The sequence below is a fragment of the Eubalaena glacialis genome, chromosome 20, assembly GCF_028564815.1.
Source record: "Eubalaena glacialis isolate mEubGla1 chromosome 20, mEubGla1.1.hap2.+ XY, whole genome shotgun sequence".
In the NCBI taxonomy this organism is placed as follows: domain Eukaryota; kingdom Metazoa; phylum Chordata; class Mammalia; order Artiodactyla; family Balaenidae; genus Eubalaena; species Eubalaena glacialis.
This window is the reverse complement of record NC_083735.1, coordinates 32,907,651-32,921,196: the sequence shown is the minus strand read 5'-3', so window position 1 is coordinate 32,921,196 and position 13,546 is coordinate 32,907,651. Positions and strand designations below refer to the sequence as shown.

The 13,546-nt window shown below is 51.8% G+C and overlaps 1 protein-coding gene across 10 annotated transcripts in view; it reads right to left on the bottom strand.

Annotated features, from left to right (window-relative positions):
- FGFR1 (fibroblast growth factor receptor 1) overlaps positions 1–13,546 on the bottom strand; it is a 46,904-nt gene that overhangs the window by 9,554 nt on the left and 23,804 nt on the right. For 2 of the 10 annotated variants that reach the window (XM_061177265.1, XM_061177261.1), the window contains 5 exons: positions 4,992–5,261; positions 3,536–3,625; positions 3,113–3,285; positions 1,363–1,486; positions 218–408 (listed from right to left, as the gene is read on the bottom strand). In XM_061177265.1, the coding sequence (XP_061033248.1) occupies positions 218–408; positions 1,363–1,486; positions 3,113–3,285; positions 3,536–3,625; positions 4,992–5,261 (848 nt within the window). The remainder of the gene's footprint in view (positions 1–217; positions 409–1,362; positions 1,487–3,112; positions 3,286–3,535; positions 3,626–4,991; positions 5,262–13,546) is intronic. The other 8 variants (XM_061177266.1, XM_061177264.1, XM_061177260.1 and 5 more) reach the window with 5 other exon arrangements.

Sequence of the window (13,546 nt, the reverse complement as noted above, 5' to 3'; positions counted from 1 at the left end):
CCACCCCCAGCCCTCTGTGCCCCTCACGCTTCCACCCGTGACCTGCCACTGGTCCTGCGGAATGTGGCTGGGTCCCCATTTAAGATGGAGCCTGTATCCAAAGAGAAGGGATGGGGCCCCATCGCGGGCACTGAGCCTGACGACAGCAACCTGGGCCCCGGGAGATACAGGCCTCCTTCTCAGAGCCCAGCCCACGGAGACTGGGGCCAGGGATTACCTTCAAGATCTGGACATAAGGCAGGTTGTCCGGACCAATCTTACTCCCATTCACCTCGATGTGCTTTAGCCACTGGATATGGGGCTGCGGGTCGCTGTACACCTTACACATGAACTCCACATTGCTGCCCAGGGCCACTGTCTTGTTGGCTGGCAACCCTGCCTGCAGGATGGGCCGGTGAGGGGACCGCTCTGAGGAGGAAGGGAGGGGAGAGGCTCGTCAGGCTCTGCCACGGCTGCTCCTGGCTGAGATGCTGACAGAGGGCATCCCAAAGGCCACCAAAGAGAAGCACTCCCGGACCTCAGCCCAGCCTACCCGTCCTTAGCTAAAATCACAGTCACTGAGACGCTTGCTGTTCAAAGTGTGGTCCAAGGGCAGCAGCACCAGCATCACCAGCTTGTGAGAAACATCGAACCTCAGACCCTACCCCAGACCTCCTGGACCGGAAGCGAACCTCAGACCCTACCCCAGACCTCCTGGACCGGAAGCGAACCTCAGACCCTACCCCAGACCTCCTGGACCGGAAGCGAACCTCAGACCCTACCCCAGACCTCCTGGACCGGAAGCTTCTTTTTGCAAGACCGTAGCCTCAAAGCCGAAGCAGAATGCTGGCTGTGAAACTCTTTACCTTAAGGTTGCTAGAGAATGAGACTCAGAACCTCTAGAAGGAAGAGGCTGCAGTCACAGCACCCAGAGGCGTGACATTCTTCCTAGTGTCTCAGGCAATGCCCAGGGTCTGCATTCACCAGGGGCCTGTCCTCTCTGAGCCTCTCAGTCTGCTTTCCGTACAGTGGGAACAACAGCGCCTCTCTTGCAGGGGTGCCAGGAGAATTGCCCGTGGTGTAGTTACTGCACCCAGCAGACCGCCGGCATCCAGGGAGTGATAGCTACTATTAAGCTAAATTTACCACCACTACTCCAGTCACCTCCTGCAGGAGAGACTATCAACGGCACCTGTCACTTTACAATGAGTCTGTGGTATGGCTGATCCTCCCACCTCTATTTACAGGTAAGGAAAGAGGCAGGTGACAGAGCTAATAAATGCCACACCATCCCGACTCCATCCCTAAGTAAACCTGGCTCCAGGCTGTTTTCTCAGCGTCCCTGCTCTTTCCTCTAAGCTCCGACTCCTGTCGCCTTCTTACCCACGACATCGAGCTGGTAGGTGTGGTTGATGCTGCCGTACTCGTTCTCCACGACGCAGGTGTAGTTGCCCTTATCAGAAGGCACCACGGAGTCCATTATGATGCTCCAGGTGGCGTAACGGACCTGAGCGGAAACATGCCAAAAGGTTCTACTGCGGGTCTGGAGGAAGAGGCGGTGCTGGTGCCCCGAGGCGCTTACCCTCCAATCAGAGCACGGAGGATACAGCCCGGCTGCACAGTGACCCCAGCCCATTTATACTCTGCAAGAAGGCATCAGGCAGACGGGTGTGAGGACTCAGAAAGTCTCCCCACAAAGGCCAAGGCCATCGTGATCTGGACAGATGTGCCTTCTGCACCCTCCCAAATACACTGGGAACTCCCCCAACCCTGCACCCCCGTCCACCCTGTTCTTGGGCCAGGACAGCTCCCCGCTAAGAGTCCAGCCCTGTGCACCCTTGACATCTCATTTCAAAGTCCATCTCCTCCAGCCCCATCTCCGGTCAAACCTGTTCTCTCCGTCCCTCTGTACCTCGCAGGTGCAGTGCCCACGGACATCTGCCGCCTTATTAGACAGAATTCTGTATGGGCAGGATACTGCCTCATGAGACTCAGAGCACAGAGCCTTGCATACAGCAAGTGTTGGGTGAATTAATTTAAACAGTTTCCATATTTTTTCTGATCTCCTTTGCTTTTCTTACACAAGAATAATGAGAAAAGAGCAGCTAAGTGAAATGGGAGAGAAACAGGAACAATAAGGATGATCAGAGACTTTAAAGGAGGGATTAGATGAAGATGTTCTTCCTGGAATTGTAAACGGGCAAAGGACATGAATAAACAATTCCCACAACAGGAAATGGAAATCGCTTATGAACACATGAAAATTCTAAGTTTGTTACTAAGCAAAAGAGCCCACAGAGAACAATGCAATACTCTCATCTATCAAATTTGTTGGCAAAGGTAGAGTGAGCTTGTCATTCTCATACTCTGCTATGGGAGGGAAAATTCATTTTCTCTTTAAGAAAGTAACTGTTACCACAATAAAATAAAAAATAAAATCGCACCCCAACTGATTATATCATCCTCCATTATAGCAAATATCACAGTAAAATTTTATGTCTTTCCGTTGTACTTTGAACTCTATTGCCTAGTACATTTTCTGGAAAGACATGTGTTCAAGAAATGTTCATGTAATAAATGAATACATGAATGAATGGATAAAATTACCTAATTATCAGGGATAAAAAGGTAATTGGGTAACATGCATCAAGGGCTTAAAAAATGCTTACACTTTGATCTAGTAACTTCCCTCAATCTGTCCTAAAGAAGAATATTTTAAAATGCTGACACAGACTTAAGTACAAAGATATTCACCGCAACATTATTTATAACAGTGAAAAACTAGAAAATAACTAGCATTGCAAAATAGTTCATTAAATTATGTGACATTTTAATACCGGGATATTATAAGGCCATGAAAAATTATCTTTCAAACACATGGCAAAAGACTCATGTTATAATGTTAACAACTGACAAGAAATTATACAGACAACGTGATCACCCAAGTAAAAACCGTATACACAGAAAAAAAGACTGAAAAGATTTAACTTTATATGCACTTTTTTGTATTTGAAAAATTTTTAATTTTATAGATAGAAAGCGTTATTTAACATAATTAAAGGCATATAAATAGGGATTTTCTAAGCAGCGGCTCCTGCTCCCCTTACTCTAACTTTCATATAAACACAGGTACCTTGTAGCCTCCGATCCTGTGGTCAGGCTTGAATTCTTTGCCATTTTTCAGCCAGCGCAGCGTGGGGTTAGGGGTCCCACTGGAAGGGCATTTGAACTTCACTGTCTTGGCAGCTGGCACCGCGTGCAGTTTCTTTTCCATCTTTTCTGGCGACGTCCAGTACGGAGCCACGGCTGCCCGGGGAGAGCCGAGAGAGACAGGCAGGGCCTGGTCAGGCTCAGGAGCGAGGGCCTCCGCCCACCCGCCCACCACCTGTGGATGACGCCTGCACTGATCCGGACCCCCGAGGGATCCCAGGGCCAAGCACTGTGACCCCACACGCCCCCTCCTCCCCTTCTCCAGACAATCACCCGAGCCTCCCCCTTCCCGTTCAAACCCAACACCCAGGCCCAAAGGGCAATAAGGTAGGAAACAGTGTCTCACGCATACGGTTTGGTTTGGTGTTATCTGTCTCTTTCTCCTCTGAAGAGGAGTCATCATCATCATCATCGTCCTCCGAGGAGGGGAGAGCATCTACAGGAAGGAGAAGGGGGTACTGACGTCCCTCCAAGGGAACAGGGGCTGGCGAGCTTCCCATCCAATCAACAGCCACCCCAGGAACACAAAGGCCAGTCCAGTTATAGATGACCACAGCTACCCCTCCCCATACTGTCCCCCGGTCCCACTCCTCCCTTAGTGCATGTCCCTCCGAGGGATAGACACGGTTTATTTAAGAACTGCATGCTCTATGCGTGTCGCCCTCCTCCACCGACCCCAACGCCCTGCCCTCCTCTGCCCAGAAGAAGCCTTTACGCTGGGCAGTTCCATGGCGGGCAGGTGGGTTCTCTTTAATTTAACTCCACCCTGCATTCAGAGGCTCACTCAACTCAGCATCGCCTGGATGCGCTGGGTCTCAGAACTAGCAGCCAGGGAACCTGTGTCCTTCTTTGGAAACCCAGATCTAGGCACTGCGGCCAGAAGCCATTTCCGAAGCCATGGGCTGAACGACGTGGAGTTGGACTTTTCCTAGCACGCATCTGCTGCGGCCTGGGAGCCGCCCTTCTTAACCAGAGCAGACAGGGAGCCCACAACACAGTCCGCAGCTGCCAACACCTGTCCCCAACAAGTATCCACCCCTTTTAGCATGTGGTCACCAATCAGGGTTCATGCCAGATCTTTTTCCAGTCCTTTCTAGTGCTTTTGGGGGTCTGGAGGGAAAAAAAGGAGGCAAGTCCCTCAGTTAGGGGCAGGTTCTAGATGACGCCCGGGGGAGGAGATGCCAGGCCCGCACCCGGGGACGCACAAACGGCAGAAAGACAATTTCAGCTCTACCTTATTTAATCCTAAGGTTTTGTACAAAAGTCGCATCCTACAAGTGGCAGATCCCCAAAGTCACAGAGCCCTAGGGTTCCCTGGCTGCCCTAACAGCTCTGGAAGCCGGAGGACAGATGTTTTCCGTCAAGCCGTGGATATGGCGGCGCACCTGGATCATCCCCCATCACCCGGGGACCTCACCATGTATTCGGGGGTGCTAATTACTAAGCCAAGTACCAAGTCCAAATGGCCAGGGAGTGAGAGGGTGGAAGCTGCCTCGGCCCTCGTAGCACCCAGAGGACTGGGCAAGCTGTGGTGGAGAAATCACAGTGTCTCACTGCCCCCGATGTGTCAGCAATCACCTCCGAGGTAGGTCCCGGAAGCCCCGGCTCTCTGGCCTGAGGCCGGCACCACGGGTCACCCCTGAGAGCTAAGCCACGCGGCGGGCAGGGAGCGATGTTAGTGGGCAGCAGCAGAGTAGGGGCAGATCACAGCCGGGCAGAGGGCCTGCCTCCCCCCGAAACCAGCAGACAGGGTTGGAGGGCAGGGGGTCTGAGGGAGGGGGAGGGCGGGCTTTGCTACCAACCTGAGACGTTGACGGAGAAGTAGGTGGTATCGCTGCCCGAGGGGCTGCTGGTCACACAGGCGTAGAGGCCGGAGTCGGCAGGCACGGAACCCCGCACCTCCACCTCCTCCCCCGTGATGCGGGTGCGGTTGCTTTCCACCAGCTGCACCCCGTCCCGCAGCCAGTTGATGCTCTGTACATCGTCCCGCAGCCGACAGCGGAGCTGCAGCAGGTCACCGGGGTGGACCAGGAGGGACTCCACTTCCACGGGGGCTCCCCAGGGCTGGGCTGCTGCCGCCACAGGGGCCGGGAAGAGGAAGCGAGGGGCGGGGAGGAGGGGGGAAAGACAAAGGGCATTATGCCAGCCGCACTGAGCTGCAGCATCCCAGGGGCTATGGAGCTGGGGAGGTGGGAACGGGAAGATGGGTCAGTTGGGAGGCGGCTGGCTACCTGGGCACCCCCATCGCTTCTTCTCCACCCCACTCCTCCAGAGGGCAAAGGAAGAAAGAGGCAAAGTTAGGAAGCAGCTGCAGTAGCATTAAGCGGTTCAAGGTTCGTTTCTCTCCATCCTAGGGGGGCAGCCGGCCCTTCCCAGGACCCCTGTGTGTCCAGAGTGTCCCCTCCCCACACACTCAGCTCTTTGCCAAGAGTGGCCGCTTCCCAGGGGAACACCCCGTTTGCTTCTGGCTGGGGCAGCCTTACCCCTTTCCCTCGGAACTGTTGAACAAGCCCCCCTGCCACAAACCCAGCAGCCCCCATCCACGTGCGGGGCAATTTGTCATGGGGGGTGTCTGGGTTCCAGTGATTCGGCACTGGGGGGTCTGAGCCCCGCAATGGGTCTGATGCACAGGGTGCATATGTGGGAGAGACAGCCCAAGGGAAGGTCAGCTCAGGGGAGCCTCTAGCTAACAGGTGTTGGGCCAGAGGATACGGACCTTTTGACTATATTAGGAACGGAGGCCTGCAGCTGCCACAAAACCCACACTTGCTCTGGCAGCAAAAGCCAGTGCACACAAAGCTCCTTTCTCCTCATCCCACTGCAGGGCTCCCCCTCTCCAGCCCCCCACCTTCCTCTCCCTTGCCCTCCCCCGACACACGGGCACACACATCTACTCCCCCTCACCTCTCCTTCCCCGGAGTCTGGGGATCCGCACACCCATCCCTCTCCACCAGCAACACTGCACTCACGCTAATAGGAAGTCCTGAGGCCGGACACAGAAAGAGGCCACCATCCCAGGCGGACCCCTCTGCGCTAACAAGGGGAAACGCAGCTCCTAGTTCCTCTCGGGACGTGCAAGCCTGCTCTCAGCATCTTCTGCCCACTGTCTGTCGCCCACCGGAAGAACACACCTGCTGCGGCTCCCATCTACCACCTGACTAGTTTCTGCTGCCTTTTGGAACCTTCTTTCTTTCTCACCATGGGTTCATCATCAGAGGCTCGCCAGGGGGCCCCCTGCCCTGCAGGCCCCTGATGCGCGAGGCTCTGAAAGGCACCTGGCCCTACCGCCCTGCCGGGCCTTGCATCTCAGCCTGGCTCCGTCCACACACCCTCCGGTTCTCAGCCTGGCTGGAAACTGCCTCAAACCCTTCCTCTCTTTTTTGTTTGTTTTTTGTTTTGGCCACGCTGCCACGTGGGATCTTAGTTCCCCGACCAGGGATTGAACCCGCACCCCCCTGCATTGGAAGCTCAGAAGTCTTAACCACTGGACCACCAGGGAAGTCCCTCAAAGCCCTTTCTGACTCCACTCTGGGTCAGGTGCTCTCCCCTCTCACTTGTCACACTGAAGGAAAGTCCCCTTTCTCGACTGGGTTGTGAGTGTGGGGACGTGTCACATTTACCTTCAAACCCCAGCATCCAGTAGGGCCCTGGCACGTGACAGCTGCCAATAAATGCACGCTGAATAATGTAACAATGATGCACTGTCTCCTCATCATCTTCCTTTCCAAACTCCCTCTTCTCCTTCACCACCTCATTGTAAAAAACTCTTTCTGAAGTCCCAAACAGGTTTCTTCTAGAAACGTCACCAATGAAGAAATGAGTGTCCTGGGAGCCAAGGACTAACAGTAGTTTTGCTCAGAGGGGCCTCGGATAAGGCTCAGAGGCCAAGGCTGCAGGCCCCGGCACCCTTTGACCCAAGGGCTCTGTCTTAAATATTGGGTAAATATGGAGTCATCAAAAAGGGAGTGCTGCTTTAAAAGGGTCTGGAAATCACTAGACCCGCACTCATTTATTTCTGTGAGTCAGGTCAAGAGGAACACCACAGAAATGAGCAGACCACACAACTCATTAAATATAAGCTTTTGTGGGTCTTGAAAAAAAAGTTATTCTTTCCATTTTTAATGGTTTGTGGTTTTGCCAAAAGAAGGTAGAAGAAAAGCCGTTCAGACTTGACCCTTAAGGAAAACAGAAGACGCTCTTATGGATCAAATCTCATTTCCCTGCAATGACCTCACTGATTAAATATTTTGCAGCTCGTGATCTGTACCAGCCGTTGGTCAAACAGTAAACTCCGGTAAACTCAAATTCTTAGCCTCTGGCATCACAGCCTATTTTGACAGGTCCCAGAAACAAAAAGGTAGCAAGGAGCACACGGTCGTTTCCCCAGGAGAAAGCAGCAAAGGGAGACTGGTCCTGCTGGGACCAAGCTCTGGCGGATTCTAGCTTGGATCCAAAGCTTCCCACTCATTCCAACCAGGACGTGCGAACAAAACTCTCGTACGTGATCTATTAAAGCCTCAAGAGCCAGCTTTCTTGTCCCTGCCGCTGGAGGTAAAGCTCCCCCTGATGTTCCAGGCCCTGGGGAGCTAGTCCTTCATTCTCCTGATCAATATCCTATGCTGTGTAGAGGATGTGTTCTAACCCCGCGCTTGGCATTCAACGCTCCTCACAGTCTGTTCCCACCTCCACATGCGACCTTCTCGTCCCCACCTTTTGCTCCAAGTCTGAATGTTTCCTGCACGAACTGCCTTACTTCTGCTCAAGACTGTCAGGCATCTCTCTAGAGCCCTCCTACCCACCTACTCAAAGTGCACCACCCAAGACGCCCAGGAAGCCTTCTGCTGGCACGAGTGTCTCTACCGTCATTTTCTGTACAACAGTAACCGTCTGAACCACACAGATGCACACTCAATTCCATACCATGTTGCACTGTTGCTTTTTCAAACAACTTTATTGAGATAATAATTCACATACCATAAATTATTATTTATTCACATAAATTCACCCATTTAGAGTGTATCATTCAATGCTTTTTAGTATATTCACCGAATTATGCAGCAATCACCACCATCTGACTGTAGAACATTTGCATCACCCCCAAAAGAAACCCTGTACCCATTAGAAGTCACTCACTGTCCCCTCCCCCTCCCCCAGTCTAGGCAACCACTGATCTGCTTTGTCTGTATAGATTTGCCTATACTGGATAGTTCATATCAATGGATTTGTACCATATACAGTCTTTTGTGTCCTCCTTCTTTCTTTTAGCATGTTTTCATGGTCTTCCATGTTGTATCATGTCTCAGTACTTCATTCCTTTTAATGGCCAAATAATATTCCATTGAGTGGATATACCACATTTTATTAATCCATTCATTGGTTGACGGAAATTTGGGTGCACTGTTTCCTAACTGTCAAAAGTGTCCATGTCTTGCCTAAGAAATAGCCAGCAACTCAGAGCAGAATTGCCTCTCATAGTTTTCCCACAGTGCCTAACAATGTCAGAAACTCAGAAAATACTCAGTAGGCCTTGAACTGAAGTTCGCATCTGGCACAGACTAATTTTTGGAAGAACCAAAAACCAGCTGACGGCTCTTGGGTGATTTTTTTCATGGCTAATAGTGCTCTCGGATGTGTGTCAAAGTCTCCATTTACAAAGCAGGTAAACGCCGCTTTCTTTTAGGAGGTGATGGAACGGTAATGGACCGCTTGCTGGTTTACTGGGCCCTGCCCCTCTGCGTCACCACCTGGAGTAGCAGCCCCGACCTTGGAGAGTCCTCTGTAACTGTCCTGCTGATGCAGGACATCACTGCTCACTGGCCGCCTGTGACAATCAAGTCACTACTCTCCATTCTCTTTTGGTCTTTCCAGGGTCCCCCATTTATGCCCTCATTGGAAAGGCCCTTGTATCTGTGGCTCCATCTCCACTAAGCTGGCTTTTCTCTGGCCGAGACCCATGGACCAGGGCTCTACATGTTGTTAGCAGTCAAGAAAGGAGCCAACTGACAGCTTTATTGGGCTGGCCATGAATGATGAAGAAGAGAAAGCAGTTTATTGCTCAGCAACTTGAAAAGACATTCCAACTCTTGGAGCACGTGATGAATTGGAATGGGGATGCTGAGGGAGACGGCAAACCCACACACTTGCTTTATGTGTCCCGCGCTTCCTGAGAGATGGGGAACAGAGGCTGGAGGACATTTGGTATCTGGATTCCGTGGTGACCAGGCTCTGGGTGCAATGCGCTTGGAGTGCACTGTGGGAAAACAGTGCATTGTGCTTCCACGTCCACATCAAAGTCACGGCAATCACCACCGGGAGCTAGGTGGTTAGGCTTAGGGTTAGGGCTGGACTTGACTTGCACACCCTTAGAGGATTAAGGCCGTCAACAACTTGGCCATCTCTCCAGAAGACAAGGAGAGGACAAAGGCTCCTGCACAGCTGCCTGAATCTGAGGCTGAGGAGCACTGTGGTCCTAGGCAGCTCCTGGGACGGTGCAGCTGGCAGGTGGACTGCGGAAGGCTGTGCAGGCTGGACCTGGTACCCCCTTTAGTGGGAGGGGAAGGGATTCAACCCCATCCTGCTTCTCTAATGGAGCCCCTCCATCCCCCAGGGGGAATTAGGAGCAGATAGGGGACCCACACTTTTTAGTAATCCTCAAGGAAGCAGCTAGAGGTGAGGGGCAGTGCTCTCAAGTCTAGGAACATGATTAACGTTAATGGGGCCCTACTGTGTCCCTCTCCCTTCCTACTTTCCTCCAAAATACCAGGGCTTTGTAATTCCCAACAAGCCAACAGGATGTAGCATTTGGCTTATGGCAGGACTGGCAGAAATCTGCCATTGTCATCTAGCAGGCAGTTCTGCCCTGGGTTCATCAGATCAGATCCAAGTTCTTGATTCTAAACTCTGAGTCTTCTGCCAGCCATGGGCACCGTGTAGGGTAGGGAATGGCCTTGAGGAGGCTCAAATCCATACAAATGTTGTCATTAGAAGATGAAACCCCAGTTTCCAAAAATCCAAGAAGAAAGGGGCTTTCTCCAGAATGGCTATCATTAGGTGTCTCTGTGAGCCCTTGTTACTGTGCAAAGAGACGTAAAGGATTAAACTAAGGAGCAGAAGGGCCGGTTAGCCTTGCGCTAACCAGGGTGATAAGATTTATGCGATACCTGATCACACAACACGAGGCAACGGGAGAAGAATCTGAGAGCCCAGGACAGGTGATCCAGCACAGGCTCTGAGGTTTCAGAACTCAGGTGTTGGTGGTCAGGGTACACGGCGATGCTCACAGCACAGGGGAACATGACGGTAGGGAAAGGGAGCAGAAAAGGATGAGGTGCTTATGAGCAGTGCTGTGCCTCGGGATGAAGGGGATGGGAGATGAGGCCAGACTGCATGGCCTGCTTGGAACAAAAGAAAACATAGTAGAAAACAGCCCCCAAAATGATTTCAACTTATAAGGTGGGGGATAGAACAGCACCACTCAAGAAGTCCCAGGGAACACATTTCTCTGCAGAGACTGTGAATGCAGGCCTTTCATGCCACAAGGACGAATATACCTGAAAATGTATTACTGAAATACCATTTCACCAGCCCTGGTCCCATAAGAACCAGTTAGGTCTGGAAGACATCTATCCCCGAGCCTCACAACTTTGCACGAACCCAGGAAGGAATAACAACATACTTGTATAGCGCTTTGCGATTGACCACGCGCCTCCCCTTATATTATCTTGGGATCCTTAAACAACTCTGAAAACAGTGATACCAATACGGGCAGTATGCTTACTATATACATCCCACATCCTGTGAACACTTTTAACACACACTATCACTGAATCCTCACAGCAACCCTATGAGGTTGATAACCACTCTTATCTCTACCCTGAGGGCGCAGAAGCTGACAGCTGCTCCACAACCCTGTGGGGTGGGTACTCTCATCCTCATTTTACAGAGGGGACCCTGAGGCACCTGGAGGTTCAGGATGTGTCCAAGACGGCCCACCTAGTCAGTTAAGTGGCTGAGCAGGGATTCGCACCCAGGTGGCCTGGCTCTCCGCAATCCCCACACATCTGGAGCCCAGGTCTACTGCTTTGAAAGGCAGCCCTTATTTTCACTGTCTTTGCAATCCTTGACTTCCAGAAGACAATGGAGACGCTTTCTGGTCGGCCCCAGGGTCCTGTCTGATGGCGCCCATGTCGCCTACCTTCTCACAGGGGATTCTGCAGTTGGTTGCTTTGGCCTCAGCCTTCCCTTTTCATCTGCCCCACAACTACTGCTTTATAACTCTGTTTTCTTACTTACAAATGTACTTTCCCAGCCATGGTGAGCTACTCAGAGTTGAGGAGGTGTGACTGCACATGTGGCGGATGAGGAAATTGTGGGGAGGGTGCGTTGGCACTGGGACAGTGGCAGACCAGGACCAACAGTCATGCCCTATTTAGGTATGGCACCTGATACTTTACAAGGCGCGTTTATCCACGTGCATGTTCATTTGCATTTATTCCATTTAAACACAAGACAACGGAGGCAGAGAGAGTTCTCCCAAAGTCACAAAACAGGGCTCAGCATTGGCTCTAGGTGCTGGGTCTGCTGGGTCCTCGGCCCTTCACCCAGCACACGGGGCATCGGGAGGTACCTACAGCTCTGCCTTGGCCACAGGTACGCGGCACGACCCCTCCCTCCTGCCTGGGTCCCTGGCTCAATCCCTGACACCTTCTCTGGTCCCAACCCCTCACTCTCGAGTGCAGCTTACAGCTGAGCTGATGCCCTCCGATGACCCCTGCCTGATCCACTGAGATGATCGAGAACGTTAGGCAAAGAGGCTGGCCACCCCTTCCCTTGGGCCAGCTCTCCTGATTACACATCCTGAGTGTCCCACTCCTGGCCCTCTGCATCCCATCCCCTCAGGCCCCCCGAGAGCGCAGTTTGCAACCCCCACCTCCAGGACCTGGGGGCCTCTCAGCTACCTCCTCCCACCCAGCTCTCCTGGTTCCACCTCTGCAGCCAATACCCTCACTGCCCTTTATTTTGTTTTCTCCTAAAACACTTTTTCTTCCTATCTCTCCACCACTTCCCCAAACGTGAAAACTCATTCTCCGGAGACTTCCATGGCTCTGTTCCTCCTCTCATTTGTAATGTGACATAGAAAATAAGCTTATGGTTACCACGGGGTAAGGGGAAGGGGGAGGGATAAATTGGGAGATTGGGATTGACATATACACATTTCTATATATAAAAGAGATAATAAGGACCTACGTTATAGCACAGGGAACTCTACTCAATACTCTGTAATGGCCTATATGGGGAAAAGAATCTAAAGAAGAATGGATATATGTATAACTGATTCACTTTGCTGTATACCTGAAACTAACACAACATTGCAAATCAACTATACGCCAATAAAAATTTTTAAAAAAATTCATGGCTTTATCGTGCACTCATTCAAGCTGCTCGGCCGAGGGCTGGTCCGTAAGTATGTGTCTTATCTACCCTCTGAGATCAGGTGTGGTGTCATCTCTATGCCGCAAGGGGAAGGGCGTAGGGCTTGAATAACCAGCCCTCCACAAATCCAGGCGTGTTGTCTCGGGCAGGGGGTCTCCATTGCTGTCATCCCTATGAAATCCTTTTGCTTTTGCGTCTCTGGGTTGAGAAAGTTAGGAGAGAAGGGCCATCCTCTTCAGTAACATGGGGAACTGGTGGTCCAGGAATGTTTACAGTCTTGGCACAAACTCCCCAGAGATAAATGAGGGGGCAATTGTGGGTGGGGGAGGAACTCGGGGTGGCTTTGAAAGCAACTTAAAAGAAACACAGAACAGCCCAGTGGGGCTCCGGGAGCCCTCTGCCGAGGTTTTTATTACGTTACTTTGGCTTTGAAATGGAACTGAAAACTTACTTTAGTCTGGCAAGGCCAGGTCAGAGGGGGTTCTCACCGAAATCCCGGGGAACAACGGTCATCCTGCAACGGTGGGAGGTTCCATGGAGGAAGCCCTCCAGATGTGAGATTCCCTGGACGCGAGGCATCCCCGACATGCAGGGAGAGCTGCAGAAATGGGGCGCACAGGTATGGGTGGGAGGGGAGCCGGGGACACCAAATCAATTAGTGGGGCCTGACACACAGATCCAGCCGTGTTCACCGGGCCCCTGACCCAGGGAGATTTGGAGTGTAGGGTTTGTGTTTTTTTTGTTTTTTTTGTTTTTTTTTAATAGAAAAAGGGACAGAAGTAAAACGGAGCATTTTGCATGCAAATGGGCCACTGCCAGAAGAGCCCATTAAAATGTAAAGACTCCACGTTCAGCCTGACAAAACAGTGCAAACTGCTGTGTTTGCCAGAGAGGCTGCAATACAGCTCCCGACAAAGGGGCCCGG